The 22,091-nt window shown below is 41.5% G+C and overlaps 1 protein-coding gene across 1 annotated transcript; it reads right to left on the bottom strand.

The window, feature by feature from the left end:
• Positions 1–18,213: 18,213 nt before the first annotated feature.
• Positions 18,214–20,438, bottom strand: LOC146506548 (uncharacterized). Its single transcript, XM_085179787.1, has 3 exons — positions 20,135–20,438; positions 19,665–19,772; positions 18,214–19,548 (listed from the first exon to the last, which is right to left on the bottom strand). The coding sequence occupies exons 1-3, from the start codon at positions 20,178–20,180 to the stop codon at positions 19,394–19,396; spliced, it is 309 nt and encodes a 102-aa protein (XP_085035913.1). The 5' UTR covers positions 20,181–20,438; the 3' UTR covers positions 18,214–19,393.
• Between the last annotated feature and the right edge of the window lie 1,653 nt (positions 20,439–22,091).

Here is a 22,091-nt window from a genome sequence, read left to right as displayed (position 1 = left end):
TTCATTGTGAAGGAGGATCTCAGTGCTTTTAAACATTATTGCTAAGAGAACCATCTAACCCTCAATGTCACAAAAACAGAAGAGATGATAGTGGACTTCTAGAGGTGTTGTAAAGCACATACCCCGATCACCATCAATGGCGCTGCTGTGGAAAGAGTGAACAACTTCCGTTTCCTACCTGTACATCTGGCGGAGGATCTCACATGGTCAGTTCACACGAACAACATACCCCTTCATAGACAGCACAGTTTAACGGGAGTGACAAACTGCGAGATGTCAACCAAAACACCAGGAAAACAATGTGTGTGGCTCAATTTTGAATACAATTTGGTGCCATTTACAATTAAGAAATACAGATAGTTTCTCTCTTTACTCTTAAAGTTAACAAATATGTTTTTAATATCCATCAACCTAAAAAAATAAACATTTAGTCTGATTTGATGTTACAATTAAAAAAGTGTTTGTGTTTTTATCTGAAGAGTGTGTAAATATCTGGCTTCAACTGTATATTTGATGATGTTGGCTTGATTGATTGTCAGCACAAAGAGGGAGAGAGAGGAACAAAGAGGGAGAGAGAGAATGAGGACAGCACAGAGATGGAACAAGAGCGGGTGAGACAGACATGTTAGTCAAATCGTTGTTTACCAAAAGTATCACCGTATCATAGGTACTCACGTTTGTCGTATCTAGTGTTTCTTTTTAGGTTTGTTATTTTTCAAATTCTATATTTATTAAGTTATGTAGGCTTGTTTGCACAACAAGGCTAAATAATTATATAAACTTTTCTCAATCTAAATAGTGTAGAATTAAAAAATAAGTGTAGTGCAGGTCTATGATGATTTTGAGTGTTCTGATTCTTGTTCTGTCTTGGTTAAGTCCTAAGTAGTCCTGATTTTGAACTGTTGTAGACCTGTTTTAATTCCGGATCAGTTCTGGGTCTGGTTGAATTGGGGTTTAGTCCGCGTGTCTTGATACAGCCCTGACTTTGTTCTGCCTTGCTGCTTAATTAAAAAACTAGTTTAAGGTGTCCTGCATATGTGATATATATTTTTCCCTATTTGAAGTCATTCTTTTTTTAACAAAACTCAAAACAGAGCCCCCATTCCACATGTATACTATCCTTAGGGCTAAGCCCCGGGTGTATCATATGTCTGCCTCCGCCTCTGGTCTGGACTTCTTTAAGTTGCTTGAAGACATTTCACCTGTCATCTGAGAAGCTTCTTCAGTTCTAAGGTCAAATGGTGGGGAGTCCCAGATTTGAACCTAGTGTGAGTATCCCCCCGCAGAGGGACAAAATGACCCCCTGATGATCCTCTAATCGCCTGAGCCAAGGTGTGAAACTGGGTGTGGGTCCCAATCAGCCAGGGTTTCAGGTGAGCTCATTGTGAAACCTGGCCCCACCTTATCATGCGAATTCCTGAGGTCAGATGGCCCAGGATGTGAGTGGGCGTTAAGGCGTCTGGGGAGGGAACTCAAAACTGGATTATAGATGGCAGACAGTTGGTGTCGTAAACCACCGCCTCTGTTCAAAGATGGTCGCTCACAGTGGACATAGATGGCTTCTTTCACTCCTCTTTCAAACCATCTGTCCTCTCTGTCCAAAATGTGAACATTGGCATCCTCGAAAGAGTGTCCTTTATCCTTAAGATGCAGATGAACAGCTGAGTCTTCTGTGTTGTGCCATGCGCTTGTGAAGTGGCTGTTTGGTCTCTCCAATGTAGAGGTCTGGGCATTCCTCGCTGCACTGTACAGCATAAACCACATTGTTAACTCTGTGTTTTGGAGTTTTGGCTTTCGGGTGAGGAGAGAGACTCATCAGAGAGTCTCAGGAGAGAGACTGTAGACAGTCTTTCAGAAAAATCTGCAAGAGTTTAAAACCCTTATTTTAGAGGTGAAATGTGACAAATGTAGATGCATTGACTGCCCACATAAGTACCTCGAGGCATTCTAACGTTTCTGCCTGGTGTAGAGACATTCCTCTATAAAGCCTGGGTGAAGCAAAGTCTTTATACTCTTGATGCACATATTCCACATGTAATACTTTTAAAATTTAACTGGACGAACAGGCATACTTTTTAATACTTGGATGAAGCATTCAGAGAACTTGCCTGAATCTGAGTGCAGCACTGCACACTTCAGAATTCATCCTGCTGCTTCTATCTATTCTCAGTATATATACTGTATTCACGAAGGTTTCTCTTGACTATCAAATACCTCGACTTTGACAATGATAGTCCTACCTCCTTCAGAGAAAGCTGGATGCCTGCACTTCAGACACATATTGACTGATTTAAAATCAACTGTGGTAAAACTTCAAAAATGGCAACTTTGTCCAAAGCATTACGGAGTTTGAAAACCTTAAAGTGAGCTTTGTCCATCCTTATCAACCAGCCACATATAATTATATATATATACAATATAAAACGTTCACATTTTCTTCTGTCCTGTTTTGTTTGTTTAATTTACAGCTGATAACAAATCTGTTTTTTAGTGATACAAATTGCAGAACACAAGTAATTAAACAATTCAGCGATCAAAGCATTATTCTGATTTTATTGAAAATATATCCAACTAAAATCTTTTACATTGTTAATTATTCCTGGATTGTAGTTTTTGGTTAAGAACAAAGTAAAACATGATTAAGATGCAGTTGTTCCAGAGCTTCAGAGGAAGATGGTGATTATGGCTGAAGACACCAGCAGGAGCATAACACTGGGACCAGTTGGTATAGCACTGTTGCACAAGTTCCCTTCACAGCAGCTTATAGGACTGGCACACAAGCTAGTGAACTGGCAGCCCTTAGTGACGGTACCTGTAAGACATGATGGTAAAACCTCAGTTTAACTAATGCTATGCTCATAAAATGTATGATTTACAGCTTTAAACACTTAATACACTGCAGAACAACTTACCGCTGATAGTGGTGCTGAAACATCGGTCCATACCAGCAGGACAAGTTAAGACATTAGTGCAAGAGTGAGGGTCAGATAATGCACATACGTAGCATTTTAATCCACATGCTGCAGAGAAACAAAGAAAGCTGTCATTCATCGATGAAGATTCTCCAAATACAAAGCATGATCCATTAGACTGCAGATGCCTTAATGAGATGAAGAAAAGCTTTTTTTTCATTCAGAGAAAAGGCTTCTTATAAAGTTTGTGGTACCACAGCTCAGAGAATGCACCAGGAAATTAAAAGAGAGAGAGAGAAAGGGCAAAGGACATCAAATTCCTCAAAAAAACTAATCAACAAGAACCCAGATTAGATAAAATAATACCCTGCAGATCTATACAGTATATGCAGGTAAATAGCTCTCTTCAATAAAAAGCAAATGGAACCTTATTGTACAGTGCAAGCAATTGAAATTAATGTGTTTCAAAGTGCAGTGCTGTGGAAAAAGGCCTACTGAACACCCCGCCTTGTTTAGGAGGTAATTTAACTTTGTGCCGATGCAACATTGTGCAATATGTTTACAAAAAAGTTAATGCTACCAAATGATCACTAGTTTTAAGATGCACATGGATGGATTTCCTTTACTGCAAAAGGCAGCAATCATAAACTTCATTAATAATAGCTTGCTGTACATGACTATAGTGTATTTCAAATCAAACTTTTTTTTTTTTTTTTTTTTTTTTTTTTGCCTGTCCCGTTTGGCTCTTTTGCCATCAGAATTATTGTCTAAAGGCGAAGAAAGATGCCCAACGGATTTTCTTTACCAAATTGACCATCCCAGCTTTGCCGTAATGGTCCATTTGATTCACCTTTTATTCTTTATTTTATTTTCACTTGCTGAATACGGGACAGACTTGACTGGGGGAAAGAAAAGGGAGAAAGAAAGAGGGAAAGAAAAACAGTTGAGAAGAGGGACGGGGAGAAGGGCAAAAAACAAAAACCAACAGAATAAGCAGAAAGAAAAAAAAAATACATATATCGATCACCTGGATCACCTGTTGAGAAAGAAAAAAGAAAACAAGCAGAAGAAAACGAGAGTAATACAATAAACAACATCACAATGATATATGGGAATATGACAGTAAATACTAAATATTAAACATTATTGTGCAGCACGTAAGATCGACAGCACAGTGTACATTGAGGTAGGAGCCAAAAAGGGTGTAGTTTGTGTGTGTGATCACCCGTGTGTACACCTGTGAGCATGGACGCGCTTGTTTTCTTAAAAGGTTCCCTCATGTAATGATCTGCTAGAGGGTGTGGGGGGCCACTGCCCCGTCCTCCAGGGCATGAAGCAGGCATGGAGGAGATCAAAACTCCAGACATCCAGAGGCCCTCAGAACACAAGAGACCAAGGAAGACCAACAGAGGGGCAGCCGTGCCACTGTCCCAGAAAGAGCTGAGGAGAGTCCCAGATGAGGGGTCACCCAGCAGCCACGGAGCAGAAGCCAGGGGGGGTTGCAGTGACGTGCCCGTGAGCTCCGCCGGCAGCCAGCTGTGCCTGAGTGACCGAGCCCCAGGCCGAGAGGCCGGGGGCACCCCACCTCCGAAGTGGCCCAAGCGAGCCCCAGGCTCCAGGCCCCGATAAGCAGCCGCCAAGGAGTGAGCCGGTGTGTACCCGGACGCCCACCCCCGGACACAAAGAACCACCAACGCACCGATGTCTGAGGGAGTCCGCCCCCGGCAGGGGAAGTGGTGGGGGGAGATAGGCCTCCAAACCTTGGAGGGCCTGAGCTGTCCTCAGAGAGGTGGCGTCTGATACCCAACCTGACATATGGACACAGACATACAGGCACACACAGATACAAACATCCATTCCCACCCTCATGCTCTCATATGCACTTACTCCACACTCAACCAACGTGGAGACAGACATAAAGAGACGCTGTACACACAATCACACTCCCCAAGCGTACTCTACGAACCGGGTCTAGGTACCCTTGCCCCTGGAGGGGGGAACTGCACCCAGACCCAGGTTGTGTTACCCTTTTCCCTGCGGTGGGGAGAAGCAGACCGCCCCGACTCCGCAGCAGCAGGGAGGCCCCACATTCCGGACCCCAGTCGGACGGCCAACTCCTCCTCCTAGCCCCCCTGCTCCAGCAGACCGCAGAGAACGAGGGCGAGAGAAGACTCCTAACCTCCCTCCACCCGCTCATTGTAGTGTTGATGTATGTGTGTTCTAAGGTGCATTTAAAACCCAGGAGGGCATGGAGCTACCTGCCAGAGAGCAGCAGGTAAGCGCATAGTCCCTCCTGCTAGCCTTCAATGTCTACGTGTATTTAAAATTGAGAGGTGGGCAACGACGCCAGGGGTGAGGTGTACACCCTGATGGTAATTGGGATTCCGTGTAGCGTGCCCACCCCCAAGATCCTATATGTATGTGTAATGAGAATGTGAGTAATGTGAATGTCTAAGTTGCGGGATAAAATTGAGGCAGAGGCAGCCAGAAGGGGACAGAGGGGGGGGTTACCTCCTCTGCACCCTGGTGACACACCCCTACTCCAAGGCCCTGCATGTGTGGGTGGTTGTGGTGGAGCGGGAAGAGGGAGGCAGCTGGAGATGGGGAGGGAAGGAAGGGAGGGGCAAGTGACCCCTCCCTGGGGCCAGCTCCCCCGCTGACCCCAGTAGGCACCCCCATACTCCGCGACCCGCCAGGGAAGGGGGGCCCAGGCCCATCCGAACCGGGGCCCAGTGCAGCGGCACCGCCCGGCCCCACAGAGCCCGGGGCAGTCCACCCAACCCCACCACAGAGAAAACTGCACCCACCCCATCATCCACTCATCTTCCAGACTACATAAGACAATAGACGCCCAGGCTGAGATCTTCCTCCACCTCTCCTGTATCTCCCCCTCTTGCAGAGAGAGTTCCTGAGAGAGGAAAGCTCCTGCAAGATGTGACAACCCCCCCCCCCCCCCCCACCAGTTGAAGAGCCCCCCAGGTGGCTCGGCGCACCGGCAGCACCCTGCGCCAGTGGTGGGCCCCCATATACCCACCGGCCCACAACCCCGGCAACACACCAACCAGGACCCAGGCCCCCGAGGCCCGGCCAGGGCCCCAGGCCAGAGCCGGAGCGCCCCCAGAACCTCACGCCCGTCCCGGATCCACCCAGGGGCAGCCAGGCTACCAGGTCAGTAACCCCCGTCCGTCAGCACAGACCCTCCCCTAGCCCCGCTGCACGTAGCCACGAGGAAACCGTCACCTAAGAGCCAACAGAGCCCCTAATTGGCCATGACCGCTACCCCGGGTTGAGCCCCCCAAGGAAGATGCTCCCGGGGAACCCCCCGATGCCCTAAGCCTGACCCTACCCCCACACCAATCACAACAGTGAAGGCGAGACCAAAATATGACCCCCCACCCCCACTAGGTGATGGAGCTGATCAGAGGAGCCCAGAGCGATTGATCTGATGTGGTGGCAGAGGCTGTATCAAGACTAATGTAATCTAATAGATAATTTCTATATTGGTTAGAATTAAGATTGTTTTTATTTTTCCAGTTCATGAGGACTGTTTTCTTGGCTATGCATAGGGCAGTGAAAACCATATGGGCTATATTCTTTTCTGAAGTGACATTATCTAAGCTGCCCAACAAACACACTAAGGGGGAAGTTGGAATGTTACATTTCAGACACTTTGATAAGTCTTCACATATCTCGCGCCAAAACTTCTGAACTGGTGGACAGAACCAAAGAGCATGGATATAATTGTCCGGTGAATTGGTTTGGCAGTGTGAGCAGTTGTTGGTAGATGCAAAGCCCATCTTGAACATCCGATGACCTGTATAGTGCACTCTATGTAGTATTTTGTATTGAATTAATTGAAGACTGGGATTTCTGATTAGATGAAAGGTTTTTAAGCAAATCTGAGACCAGAAGTTTTGGTCTAAGTTAACTGATAAATCCGCTTCCCATTTTGCAATAGGAAGTGATATTGATTCATCTGTTTTAGAAAGCATTCTGTATATTTTGGATAGTAATTTGGGGGTTTTAAGAGTAAAAAATTGAACCACACTTGGTGGTGTTTGTAGTTCAACTTGACCCGGTTTAAATTTCTTTTTTATTATGGATTTAATTTGTTGATATTCTAAAAATCTTTTCTTGTTGATCCCATATTGTGTAACTAGTCTGTCAAATGAAATAAATTCTGTTCCTTCTAGTATATGTTCTACATATTTGATTCCTTTACCATTCCAATCTGAAAAGTTTATCATATTATTGTTTTGTAATATGTCAGGGTTGTTCCAGATAGGTGTACGTTTGCATGGGATTAATGAAGACTCTGTCAACTTCAGAAACTCCCACCATGCTGTCAGAGAAGAGCTGATGTTGATGCTTTTGAAGCATTCATGTCGTTGGATGTTTGAGCTGATAAATGGTAGATCTGAAATCTCTAGATTATTGCAAAGTGCTTGTTCTACATCTAGCCAAGGTTCATCTAAAAGGGTATGTTTTAGCCATCCTGAGATAAACTGAAGCCTGTTGGCTAAGAAGTAGTGCTGAAAGTTAGGTAGTTCTAATCCTCCTTTATCCTTGGTCTTTTGTAGTGTTTTTAAGCTTATACGTGGGGGCTTATTTTTCCAAAGGAATTTGGACATATATGAATCTAGAGATCTGAACCAATCTTGCGGCGGTTTAGTTGGGATCATTGAGAATAAATAATTTATTTTTGGTAATACCATCATTTTTATAGCAGCAACCCTTCCCATGAGTGATATGGGTAGACATTTCCATCTAGCCAGATCACCTTCTACTTTCTTTAAAAGTGGGGTATGGTTTAATTTAGTTAGATCTGCAAGCTTGGGAGAAATATTAATACCTAAATATTTTATATTTCCCGATTGCAGTGGAGTAGAAGAGGAATTATGGAAGCAGCAATTAATAGGAAGGACTGTAGATTTTGACCAGTTAATTGAGTAATCTGATATTCTTGCAAAAGAGTTTATCAATTCAATCACCCCAGAGATATTGGTTTGTGAATTTTGGAGAAAGAGTAACACATCATCAGCATAAAGGCTGATTTTATGTTCCACGTTCTTGCATTTTATGCCCTTAATTGCTGAATTCTGTCTAATTGCTGCTGCTAGTGGTTCGATAAAAATTGCAAACAGTGAAGGGGAGAGTGGGCATCCCTGCCTGGTGCCCCTCAGGAGACATAAGCTGGAGGATGTCTGGTCATTTGTTCTGACACAAGCTGTTGGGGAATTATATAATATTTTTAACCAGTTGATGAAAGAAGATCCAAAACCAAATTTGTGTAAAGTTGCAAATAGAAATTTCCAGTTAACTCTGTCAAACGCTTTTTCTGCATCTAAGGAAAATATTGTAGTTTCAAGGTTTTTACTGTATGAGTAGTCTATCAAATTAAGTAATCTACGTGTATTTGTTGATGAGTGCCTACCTTTTATGAAACCAGTTTGGTCAGGATGAATTAAGAGGGGGGTTATTTTCTCTAGTCTCTTCGAGAGAGCTTTGCAGATTATTTTGAGGTCTACATTAATAAGGGATATTGGACGATAGCTTGAGGGATATACAGGGTCTTTGCCTGGTTTTAGCAGGAGATTAATGTTTGCAGAATTCATATTTGATGGAAGTCTGCCCTTTTCTTTGATTTCTAACAACGTTCTGTAAAAAACTGGTGCTAGAATCGTCCAGAATTCTTTGTAGAATTCTGCAGGAAAGCCGTCTGGACCTGGAGCCTTATTATTGGACATACTTATCAGGGCTTCCTGGAGTTCACCTGATGTCAGTGGCGAATCCAGTGCCATTGCTTGAGAGTCTAATAATTTTGGGAGAGTTATGTTGTCTAAAAATTGATCAATTTCCTTTTTAGATGGGTTTATTTGTGGTGAATACAACGTTTTATAGAAATCCCTGAAAATGTTGTTTATTTGTTTCGGTTCATATATTGTGTTCCCAGATGAATCTTGAACAGCACATATAGTTGTTTTTTCTTTCTTTATTTTTAGCTGGTTTGCTAGAAATTGACCGGATTTATTACTATGTTCATAATTTTGTAAGCGTAGTCTTTGTACTAAGAATTTTGTTTTTCTATCAATTATCTCATTTAATTCTAGTTTTGTTTTGCGTATTTTGTTCAATGTTTCCTGATCTTGGTGGGACGCGTAGGCTTCTTCTAGTGATTTGATGTTTTTTTCTAATTCCTGAATATTTTTGTTTTGTTTTTTCTTTTTATGTGATGAGAAAGAAATTATTTTACCTCTCATCACAGCTTTCCCTGTTTCCCATAAAACAGAAGCTGATGTTCCGGGAGTGTCATTAAAGTCTAAATATGAAGTCCACTCTTTTTTAAAATATTTAATAAAGTCTTCATCTTTAAGCAGTGATGTATTAAATCTCCAGTTTTTACTTGGCATAGTATTATTCTTGTGCATTAGTGTTAAAGATACAGGAGCATGATCGCTGACAGCTATAGGGTGAATCTCAGTGTCTGAAACGTCACTCAGCAGTGAGCTGCTGACCAAAAAATAATCTAGACGAGAGTAGGAGTGATAAACATGTGAAAAAAAAGTATATTCCTTACTGGTGGGGTGAAGGGAGCGCCATGCATCGCAAAGACCAAAGTCGCTCATATACTGTTTGATTATATTTGTGGACTGCCAATTACGCTGAGTTCCTGCTGTATTGAGCCTATCCATTTCTTCATTCAGTCCAAGGTTGAAGTCGCCTCCAAGCACAAGTGTGCCATCTAAGTGTTCAGAGAGTGCACTGAAAAAAACGTGAAAGAATGAGAGAATGAAAGAATCAAACTTTTAATGAAAAAAAATCTTACATATTCACCTATTTTTTAAGAGTTACGCTTTTTTCACATCACAGAAGAATTGTGGTTCAGATGTGCTTTTCAAGGTGATCTGAACCTCTCTTCGGTTTAATTTCTCTTTCAGTTTGGTTTAAAAATAGGAGAGCTGAAAGGACCAGTGAGTATCTGATTATCTGGCAAAGAACAAGACAAACCAATCATAAACTGCTCTTACCTGTGGACAAAATCAATACCAGGATCAGAGCTCCAAGAAGTTTCATGGTGAGAATAAGAAAGAAGTACACGATGTGCGAGGAGGACAGGTTAAATAGGCTTTGTTCAGCTCTTCAGTTTCAGTTTCTCAGAAAGTGAGTAGCATGGTACTGAAGCCCCTGCCCTCTTGAGAAGTTCAGGTCACTCTGAGTGGACTCAATATTACTTTCATTTATGTGCACATCTGCACTTGTGCAATATGTTCACAAAAGAAGTTAATGCTACCGAATAATCACTGTTGCTAAGATACACAGGAATGATACTGCAAAAGTATCATTCTGCAAAATGCTCATATTTGCTCTCTCCTGTTTTTTAAATTTATTTACAGCTCATCACAAAACTCTTTTTATTTAATGAAACAAAATGCAGAACACAAGTAGTTAAACAATTCAGCAATCAAAGCATTATTCTGATTTTATTGAATATATACCTGACAGAACAGTAACTGATATCTTTTACATTGTTAGAAAATCATTTATTATTCCTGGATTGTAATTTTTGGTTAAGAACAAAGTAAAACATGATTAAGATGTGGTTGTTCCAGAGCTTCAGAGGAAGATGGTGATTATGGCTGAAGAAACTAGCAGAAACATAACACTGGGACCAGTTGGTATAGCACTGTTGCACAAGTTCCCTTCACAGCAGCTCATAGGACTGACAAACAAGCTAGTGAACCATTTAAGTTACATCACATGGAGTATGTGTGTGGGCGAATTAGACAGCGCTTGTATTGTGTAAAAAGGGTCCATCCAGTGGATAAATACATCATGTTACTATTTTATAGGTAAATGATAAATGTTGAATTTATCATCCGTTATGGTATCACTGCATGGTTTGGCAATATTTCTGTCAAGTTTAGATCAAATAAAAAATTGATTAAAAAGATTGGAAAGACAAGTGAGAAGTGGGAAAACAGATAAAAAGTTGCAGCTATATTTCACACAAGGTCACCGGGTACGTAAACACAGGAACTTAGCAGTCTCAAAATAAATTGGCCTTGAATCAGTTCTGAAGGAGGAAGACTGGAGTGATCTTTGTTTTTATTGTTTAGCCAACCGTGGTCTAAAGTGACCTATTGGTAACACTGACTCACCGACAGGTAAAATATTAACCTGGATTATCCTCTTTATCGCAGGAAGAAAGCCATGAAGGTTTTCTATTTGTTTTATTTTTTAGTAGAGCAATCTGGAAGAAAGCATTTCTTTTGTGTGATAACTTATCACAACTTGAGTACTATATCTTTAATGTTCACTTCACACTTTCATTTTTAGAATAAAGCAACTTTATTTTTAATTCCCAGAAAACGTTCAGCAAGAAAAAGCAAAGGAGAAAGAGAAGATTTGATGGTGTGACGTTACGCAGCCTTTGCAGATGGCAGCGTGGTGTTACGTGAGGGGTGTATACTGAGCTCTCTCCTGTCCTCACTCTACACCTACGACTGCATGGCCACTGGTATCTCTTATTTCATTGTGAAGGAGGATCTCAGTGCTTTTAAACATTATTGCTAAGAGAACCATCTCACCCTCAATGTCACAAAAACAGAAGAGATGATAGTGGACTTCTAGAGGTGTTGTAAAGCACATACCCCGATCACCATCAATGGCGCTGCTGTGGAAAGAGTGAACAGCATCCGTTTCCTAGCTGTACACCTGGTGGAGGATCTCACATGGTCAGTTCACACGAACAACATACCCCTTCATAGACAGCACAGTTTAACGGGAGTGACAAACTGCGCTACCCGTGACACTGTGGTACCCGTGAAACCATGCTGCCCATGAAAACGCTCTACCCGTGAAACCGTGATACCCGTTAAGCCGCGCTGCCAACTAAACCGCGCAGGCAGCACTGCATGACGGGCAGTGTGACCGGTGTGACGGCAGCGCATTTCTAATCTGTGTGACTGATGTGATGTCATACAATTTTCGCAGACGGCATCAAGGTGCGACTGGTGTGACGGGTGTAACGGCAACTCTTGAGACGGCTTTGACCTTCTATAGCTGGAACAAGCCCCCTCACTAGATATGCATGACCAAAGATTACCCAGGAATCAGAATGTTATGGGGGCCCTATGGGGGTTAAAGCTGTGGTGCACTGCTAAGGATTTTGATCATCTTGAGCACTTGTGTTTATTTAAAAAAAAATCATCCCATTGCTGTAAATAATGATTTTCTTCTCCAGTTTCCTGTAATTTTCCTCAGATGCATTGGTAAATGGCCTGCATTTGTATAGCGCTTTACTCAGTCCCTAGGGACCCCTACACTAGCGCTACACTACATTCAGTCATTCACCCATTCACACACTGGGGATGGCAAGCTACGTTGTAGCCACAGCTGCCCTGGGGAGCACTGACAGGCGAGGCTGCCGGACACTGGCACCACCGGGCCCTCTGACCACCACCAGTAGGCAAACATGGGGTTAGTATCTTGCCCAAGGATATTTGGCATGCAGCCAGGAGGCAGCCTGGGATCAGGTGGCTGACCTGCTCTGCCACCTGAGCTACAGTCACCACATATCCTCAGATGCATTATGCATTGTGCTGGTTCTGTCCCTCTGTGGTCTCTGCTGTACTGCACCGTCCTTCCTGTGGGAGGGTTTAATTGTAGCTTAGCCAAGAGCACCTTCTGCTTTCTAATTTCTGCCAAATAAAACTACAGTCCACTCCCAACATTCAGGCCTTGCTTGATTACAAATAAGAAGAAAGCAGCACCTCTGCCTCAGGCTGTAATTTAATAGAGAAATGTTCAAAGCTTGTAACTTTGCCGAGTCTTTAAACAGAAACTTTCCTTCTTACAGATCAAAAGCTTCATTCTCTGTTTTTTAAAATTAGGAAATAAAAGCACAACAAGCTGCGGGAGCTGCTGTGGTTTCTGAGTTTGTTTCATTTGTCTGGGGCTGAGTCCAAATTTAGTTTTGGTTGCTGGTTTAGGTTTAAGCTGTTAAAAAAACAAAAACAAAACCTGCATGAAGAAGAGATATAAATTCAAACCGCAATGGGACTTGGCAAAACAAAGCAACATATCACACAAACAACGTGTTTGTTGAATTGAACTGAAGCCACAGGATAAAAACATGTTTCAAATATTTCCACAGTGAGTCTCGCTGACCCTGCTGGGCTTTTCGACCAATCAGAAGGAAGCTGCGTGGATGGGTCATTGGACAGATACACTGAGCAGAACATCTGTTGCTTGGTAAACAACTACAAAAATGTGCGGTGACAACAAAAGTGAAGCAAAACAATCACCAGCAGGCAAAATCTTTTCTTTCTGTCTCTCTGAGATCATTTTGGGGGAGCACTTGCGTGTCGCTGCCATCGATAATTTCAGCATCTAAATGTTTACAAAGAATTTGATAATGTTGATTGAAGTGCACTGGCATTTAAATTTTTCTTCTGAAAAAAAAAACCAGCCCGGGCTTAAATCAAGAGATGTCAACCAAAACACCAGGAAAAGAATGTGTGTGGCTCAATTTTGAATACAATTTGGTGCCATTTACAATTAAGAAATACAGATAGTTTCTCAATTTACTCTTAAAGTTAACAAATATGTTTTTAATATCTATCAACGTAAAAAAATAAACATTTAGTCTGATTTGATGTTACAATTAAAAAAGTGTTTGTGTTTTTATCTGAAGAGTGTGTAAATATCTGGTTTCAACTGTATATTTGATGATGTTGGCTTGATTGATTGTCAGCACAAAGAGGGAGAGAGAGGAACAAAGAGGGAGAGAGAGAATGAGGACAGCACAGAGATGGAACAAGAGCAGGTGAGACAGACATGTTAGTCAAATCGTTGTTTACCAAAAGTATCACCGTATCATAGGTACTCACGTTTCTCGTATCTAGTGTTTCTTTTTAGGTTTGTTATTTTTCAAATTCTATATTTATTAAGTTATGTAGGCTTGTTTGCACAACAAGGCTAAATAATTATATAAACTTTTCTCAATCTAAATAGTGTAGAATTAAAAAATAAGTGTAGTGCAGGTCTATGATGATTTTGAGTGTTCTGATTCTTGTTCTGTCTTGGTTAAGTCCTAAGTAGTCCTGATTTTGAACTGTTGTAGTCCTGTTTTAATTCTGGATCAGTTTTGGGTCTGGTTGAATTGGGGTTTAGTCCGCGTGTCTTGATACAGCCCCGACTTTGTTCTGCCTTGCTGCTTAATTAAAAAACTAGTTTAAGGTGTCCTGCATATGTGATATATATTTTTCCCTATTTGAAGTCATTCTTTTTTTAACAAAACTCAAAACAGAGCCCCCATTCCACATGCATACTACCCTTAGGGCTAAGCCCCAGGTGTATCAAATGTCTGCCTCCGCCTCTGGTCTGGACTTCTTTAAGTTGCTTGAAGACGTTTCACCTGTCATCTGAGAAGCTTCTTCAGTTCTAAGGTCAAATGGTGGGGAGTCCCAGATTTAAACCTAGTGGGAGTATCCCCCCGCAGAGGGACAAAAGGACCCCCTGATGATCCTCTAATCGCCTGAGCCAAGGTGTGAAACTGGGTGTGGGTCCCAATCAGCCAGAGTTTCGGGTGAGCTCATTGTGAAACCTGGCCCCACCTTATCATGCGAATTCCTGAGATCAGATGGCCCAGGATGTGAGTGGGCGTTAAGGCGTCTGGGGAGGGAACTCAAAACTGGATTATAGATGGCAGAGAGTTGGTGTCATAAACCACCGCCTCTGTTCAAAGATGGTCGCTCACAGTGGACATAGATGGCTTCTTTCACTCCTCTTTCAAACCATCTGTCCTCTCTGTCCAAAATGTGAACATTGGCATCCTCGAAAGAGTGACCTTTGTCCTTAAGATGCAGATGGACTGCTGAGTCTTGTCCTGTGGAGGTGGCTCTTCTATGTTGTGCCATGCGCTTGTGAAGTGGTTGTTTGGTCTCTCCAATGTAGAGGTCTGGGCATTCCTCACTGCACTGTACAGCATACACCACATTGTTAAGTCTGTGTTTCGGAGTTTTGTCTTTCGGGTGAACCAGTTTTTGTCTGAGCGTGTTGCTGGGTCTGAAATGCTTGGAGAAAACTCTCCTGAGTTTTTCTGATACACCGGCTACATAGATGTATGTACACCTACATATCATTTCACTCCAAAGCTGTTTCTTTGATCCTTAGTTCTACAAAATAAAATCAGAAAAAAGTGCAACATGGAAAGATCATTCCAAAAGCCTCAGAAAAGGAATTTGATGATGCCTGAGGATACCAGCACCAGGATGGCACTGGGCGCTGTTACACAGGTCGTCTTTATAGCAAGTCATAAAGAAAAGTCATAAATCAGGCCAAAACATAATGCCCTGCTTAGGTAGCCCTTGGTGACTATGTTAGTACCTGCAAGACATGAGGGGAAAACTCACAGAAAGAACTTTACAAAACATGATGCGACTAAGATCCAGCAGACATTCCGCATTTGTGTTTACTTTTAGCTAGAGCTTGTGATATGAGATATGAGCCGAATGCACAAGCTGTGGTGTCTGTGCAGGATTTAGGATCTGCAGCTAAGCATGTGTAGCATTTTAATCCACATGCTATAGAAATAAAGAAAACACAATTTGATGGGAAAACTGTCAGACTACTTTAAAAAATATGTTGTATCTAAGAGGCAGCAGACATTCAGCATTTGTTCTTAGTTTTAGACAGAGCTTCCAAAACGAGTGAACTACTCACTGCCAATTCTGACAGAGTAACAACGGTTGGAGATGACAGGACAAGATGTGGTGTTTGTGCAGGGTTTAGGGTCCGCAACTGCACCTATAGCACATTAATCCGCATGCTGTAGAATGAAGCAGAACGCAATGTCAGACAATTTCATACATTCATAATAACTGGAAATATGTTTCTTTCGTTTTCATTTTGATTTGCTTCTTTTTATTTGTTATCCTTTTTTTCACTTTAAAATATGGGATCAATGTAACACCTGTAAAACTATAAACAGTTTAAGCTAGTATTATAACTCATTATTGACCTTCTAACTTTATGTTTACTTAACCTTTTAGTTTCCTTCAAGCTTTTAAGATCATCTTTAAACCCCACTACATTTCTTTATCTGTCAAGGTACGCATGACCATCATGAAATATTTTTCTTATCGACAGACAGAGTCACACACAGGATCAGAGCTCCATAAAGCTGCATCGTGAACTCAGATTGATGATCAGTCTTGTGAAAGAAAAATCTGGTACTCCCTTTCTTTCTTAGCTCAGTTTCCTGTTTAGTTGTCAGTACCTGAGCATTTGCATTTATTCAAAAAGCTTCCTACCAAGTAACCTAACCATGCCCCTGTATGTACACTGCACACACCCACTGTTTTTCATAATGAAGACATGAAGTAAGATAATGCTATAGAAGGTTAATGAATAAAATATTATGGGAAACTTGGAAATTACAAAGAAAAGGAAATGTGACCTCACAAGTTTTTTTCATAGTAAAATATAAATTTCATCGCTTTTTTCCACAAGCTGTGTTTAATTTACATACATTTATACAAATACAGTTTAATTTGATCAGATCAGATTTTTGTTCATTATGCTTTGGAATGAAACGTTGTTTTTCAGTCTGTTGGGATTTTTTTTATCAGCTAGGCTAAAGTATTGTTTTTTGTCATGGGTGGGGGTGTTTCCAGGGCAAACTCTGGCAGCTAAGTTCTGAACTGCTGTCACTTTTCCAGGGTTTTATTAGGCAGAATAAACAGTACATCACTGCAGGTTGTGATGGAGGCCTGAATGAGGGTTTCAGCTGCAGAGTCTGTGAGTAATGGCTTGAATTTGAAGTTCTTTAGGTTGTAGAAGGCAGATTTAGAGATGGATTTGATATGTGATGAGACTGACAGGGTGGAGTCCAGGTTGAAATTAGGAGTGCCCTACATCAGTGAGGCCAGCATAGTTAGCTTGGTGGTCAAGGAAGATAAAATGGGAGAATGTTTCAAAAGCTGCTGAAAGTGCCAGAAAAATGAGGACGCTGATGTGGTCTGATTTTTAATCTTGATGAGAGAAGTTTTGGTGCCGTTCAAAAGGTTCATGAAGAGGCACGCTTTGCTGGAGTTGGGCAATGACTGCTTTTTTCCAGGATTTTAGTGATGAATGTAAGGTTTCAAATTGGGCAGAGGTTACTGTGGTCTTCAGGGTGCACACCAGGTGTTTTGAGAATGGGGAGACAGCAGCTATTTTATTTAACAGAAACTCTCTTTATATGGCTCTACTGCTGATGTTAACTATGATGGGCCACAGGGTGGTTAGGCAAGACTTGACTATGGTTTTTGGCAGATGGAAGACTTGACTTGACTTGACCTCCCTCTCCCCAGCCACCTCCTCCAGCTTGTCCGGGAGAACACCAAGGCATTCCCAGGCCAGCTGAGAGATATAATCTCTCCAGCGTGTCCTGGGTCTGCCCCGAGGTGTCCTCCCAGTGGGACATGACTTTTCCAGGAGGCATCCTTATCAGATGCCCAAACCACCTCAACTGGTTCCTTTTGATGTGGAGTAGCACCGGCTCTACTCTGAGCCCGTCCCGGATGGCTGAACTCCTCACCCTATGTGTAAGGGAGAGGCCAGCCACCTTTCAGAGGAAGCCCATTTCTGCCGCTTGTATCCGTGATCTCATTCTTTCAGTCACTACTTACAGCTCATGACCATAGCTGAGGATAGGGGCATAGATCGACTGTGGCTGTGAACCATTCCAGTGCGAGCTGGAGGCCATCAACTGATGAAGTTTTATGGTAAAAAAAATTATATTTTAGAAATGTAGTTTTATTTTTCTACTGCCTTGACTCCCCCACTACTCTCCCCGTTTTAGAAGGGTTTCCCTTCTGATAGAACTGCGTAACATATCGATTAAAAAAGCTTTATGTTGTGAAAAACTGAAATCTGGAAATTTAAGTTGTTTCCTATTATGTTTTTACATTTATAGATTAGAAAGATAGATAGAAGGAAGAGAAGCAAGAGGAGGAACCGTCATGGAAGGACAAGCACCTCCACGGTATGTACCTCAGCAGATGGAAGATGTGGCTGAAATCCAAAGATCCTATCAGTGGCTGGACAAAGCTGGACCGAAAGACAGCACAGAGGCACTAATCTTGGCAGCACAGGAACAAGCTCTGAGCACAAGATCCATAGAGGCTGGGGTCTATCACACCGGGCAAGATCACAGGTGCAGGCTGTGTAAAGATGCTCCTGAGACAACCCAGCACATAACAGCAGGGCGCAAGATTCTAGCAGGAAGGGAATACATGGAACGCCATAATGTATGCAGAAACATCTGTGCCGAGGATAGCTGGTCAAAGTAGAGGGTGGTCCAGAATTACTTTGCTAAGATCCTGTGGGATCCTTCCTTCCAGATGCAGACGGAAAACATGGTGATAGCTAACCTGCCAGACATAGTAGTGGTGGACAAGCAGAGGAAGACGGCCGTAGTGATAGATTTAGCAACACCGAATGACAGCAACGTCAGGAAGAAGGAACATTAGAAGCTGGGCTTAGAGAAGAGCTGGAGAAGATGCGGACAGTTGTGGTAACAGTGGTTCCAGTGGTAATCGGAGCACTAGGTGCAGTGAGCTTGAAGGATAGACCAACGAGACAGGAATTTTTGAATAAAAAAAATAAATGTATTCTATGCATCAAATAAACAGAAGACCGGATGCATCATTTATAGATAAAATTTTGCTTTCTAATTATACCGTCTTCATTTTCACTTCTCACTCTGGCTTCATTGGTTCATATTTCTGCACTGAATCCATCTGCAACAGCTGCAGCAACACAACAGCAAACCAACCAAATGAGAGCTGGTGTACATTCTGTACGAGCTTATTGTATTTTTCTGACTTTTGTATTCTAATGGTTTAAGTTTCAGTTTAGGTTATTTTTGGCTTTCCAATTTTATAGTTTATTCTCTGTGAGGTTCCTCTTGTGTGTTTGTCTCACCCCTATTTTGCCTATGTGAGTCTGTCGTGTCATCTGCTTTTTCGTCTCACTTCCCCGTGTGTAGGCGTATTGACTCTCGCGCTTCCTGTGTGTCCCTCTCTCTTACTCACTCCCTTGCCCCTTTTGTGTCTTAGTGAGAGAAATCTGAAAGAACTGCAGTTTTATTATTATTAGTCCTTTATTTATCCAGGTAAAAAAAAAAAAAATCTCATTGAGATTAAAAATCTCATTTCCAAGAGAGACCTGGTTACCAGTTAAAACATATCAATCAAAAATATGCAAATGTATTTTCTGGTTGCTTTTTTATTTGCTTTAGGCAATCTTAACGCTGAAGCAATACAGTATTTGAATAGGACCCTGAATTACTGAAACTAAGATCAAAATGTCAAGGACGATTTTGTTTGAAATTATGGTACACAAAATGTATTTATTCTTCAGTTGTACAAAATAAAAGCAGAAAGCAGGACTTTAAAAAAACAAAAACAGAAAAACAACATCATTCCACGGCCTCAGAAAAGAAATTTGAGGATGGCTGAAGATACCAACAGCAGCAAAGCACTGGAACCGGTTGGAATAGTGCTGTTACACAGGTCCCCTTCACAGCAAGCCATAGCACCACCACAAAATGCACTGGTTTGGCAGCCTTTTGTAACCAAGTTATAACCTGCAAGACACGAGGAGAAAACTCTCAGAAACTCACTTCACAAAGCATGCTGTGTAGCATCACTGTGCATGCTTGGACTTCTCAGTTATCAAGTCTGATATGAGAAAACGACTCACCGTCTACTCTGAGAGAGAAACAACGGTTGAAGATGACGGCACAAGATTTGCTGTCTATGCAGGATTTAGGATCAGCGGCTGTACATGTGTAGCATCGTAATCCACATACTATAGAAACAAACAACACACTTTCACATGTCCTTGTAATTATTTTGGGGTGTATATTTCCATTTTATACCTCTTGAAGAGAGCTGGCAGAAAATGGGAAGTGAAATAAAGTCTTGCATAGAGTAAATACTAATTAAAACTCAAACAATTGTTTTTAAACGTATTAAATAATTTCTATAACAACTAAACTCTTCATATATATTTTAACAAGATATATAATTTGTCTGTTTCTGTTTCCTCACAGTCTGGTCATTGGGTTTTTTAACTTTCACTTTCCTTACAGGCTTTAAGACCACCATTAACAATCAATACATTTGTTTATCTGTCAAAGCACACAGGACCAACATGAAATATTCTCTTACCTGCAGACAGAGTCACACACAGAATCAGAGCTCGATAAAGCTGCATGATGAACTCAGTTTGATAATCAGTCTTACAGGGGAAAAAAGCTGTGGCTAAGCCTTTCTTTCTTAGTGAAACTTTCACTGTTTTGTTCTGACAATCTGAGAATTTGCATTTCTTCACAAAGCTTTCTAAGAAGTGACCTGAATAACAGTGGCCCCTTAAGTGACCTCACTGCCAGACTCACCATTTTTGGGAATAAAGGCGAGAACTAGGGCGTTACAGCCAATAGGACTGCTCCTGACTAAGCATCACTTATATAAAAAAATCTGTGTAAAACCTGAATTTAAATGGTTTTATTTTCATAGTTAAAAAAAGAAATTTCATAAGAAAAGTCTGTTTACTGAAATACAGTTTTGTTTTTTGTTGTTTTTCAATAAGCAGCTGAAAGATGCTGATGAGACAAATCTAAAGGAAGTTTCAACATAGAACATCAGTATTGTATCACTGATCTCATGACTGCTCAGAAGGAAGGTATTTTTAGACGTCCGTTGTCTTCACTGTTGCTGTTTGGTCAGTTTTAGAAAATGATCATGGTTTGTATTAAATTCAGAAGGCAAACTCAACTTTTCCATCTATCTTATTTTTCCCGTGAGATGTAAAAAAAAAAAAGATTTTTATAAGCCTATATTTCAAAATCAGGAATAAAAACCTGAACACAGTGGTCATTACTAACGATCACAAAACAAAGTTCGGAGATAAGACTTTCACGTTTAGAGTCCGATTTTTTTCTTAAAGAAAAATTAGATTAGATTAGATAAAACTTTATTAATCCCTCAGGTGGGTTCCTCTGGGAAATTCAGTTTCTAATAGCACAGCACCGACAGAAGTTACAGAATGTGAGCAGAATACTATATATACACATATATAAATACAGAGACATGTATAAATAAAATATACAAAAGGGATAAATAAGAATAAATAGGAATAAGAATACAAGGGAATTGCACATTTCAAGTATTGAAGTCTATTGCACCGTTGGCTATTAACAAAAAGTATTGCACAAAAAGTATTGCACAGTGAAGTGAAGAGGCACTACAGCTTAGTTGTTCCCCCCTCCTTTGTCCTCCTGTTTCCCCTCCCTCTCCCCTCCAGAGAGGAGTTAAACAGTCTGATGGCGTGTGGCACAAAGGAGTTTTTAAGTCTGTTGGTTCTTGTCTTTGGGAGAAGCAACCTGTCACTGAATAGACTCCTCTGGTTGTTTATGGCCGTGTGCAGAGGATGCCCAGCATTGTCCATAATGTCCAGCAATTTTTTTAATGTCCTTTTCTCTGCCACTGTCACCAGAGTGTCCAGCTTCGTGCCGACCACAGAGCCAGCCTTCCTGATCAGTTTTTCCAGCCTGGATGAGTCCTTCTGACATAGGTGCTTAAAATGACCCTTTACCTCTCATTCATAAGGCTTTTTCTGTTCTAAAAGCTGATGGAAAGTCCCGGATGATTTAACCTCTGGTTGGGCTATTTACACCTACTGCCAAACACATTTGCAAAAACAAAAGTAATACATGTGGAATATGTGCACTGTGCTTCATCAAAGTCTTTATAGAGGAAGGCCTCTTCACTAGGCACACACTTTGCCTTGAGGTACTTATGTGGGCAGTCAATGCATCTAAATTTGTCTTTCAGATTTCTCTTAAAGACTGTCTGCAGTTTCTCTCTTATTTTGCCTTGGGCTTCATTTAATGTTCTTCTCAGTTTGTCCTTTAGCGCCCTCAGGCGGTCTTTCTCTGCAACAACAAAACACATGGGCTATAGAGGAAACGATTCAAAGGAGTCTTCAACTGGCATGGCTTCATGTCAGTGTTAGTGAACCAGCTTTGCAGTTGAGTGCAAGCCTTGCGAGTCCAAGCCCATCCAAAAATGCCTCTTCAGCTGAATGCTATACTGATGTGCTTTTATGCTACAAATACAATTAAAT

Source organism: Neolamprologus multifasciatus, chromosome 12 (genome assembly GCF_963576455.1).
Source record: "Neolamprologus multifasciatus chromosome 12, fNeoMul1.2, whole genome shotgun sequence".
Classification (NCBI taxonomy): domain Eukaryota; kingdom Metazoa; phylum Chordata; class Actinopteri; order Cichliformes; family Cichlidae; genus Neolamprologus; species Neolamprologus multifasciatus.
The sequence above is the reverse complement of the archived record's forward strand: the minus strand, read 5'-3'. Positions and strand labels throughout refer to the sequence as shown.

What these genes read in the sequence shown, in the direction of transcription:
- LOC146506548 (XM_085179787.1), bottom strand. Translation starts at nt 20,180, where the DNA reads ATGCAGCTTTATCGAGCTCTGATTCTGTGTGTGACTCTGTCTGCAG. An exon ending in GTGTGTGACTCTGTCTGCAG is followed by an intron (nt 19,773 to 20,134) that starts GTAAGAGAATAT and finishes TTGTTTCTATAG; the next exon opens with TATGTGGATTACGATGCTAC. An exon ending in TTTCTCTCTCAGAGTAGACG is followed by an intron (nt 19,549 to 19,664) that starts GTGAGTCGTTTT and finishes CGTGTCTTGCAG; the next exon opens with GTTATAACTTGGTTACAAAA.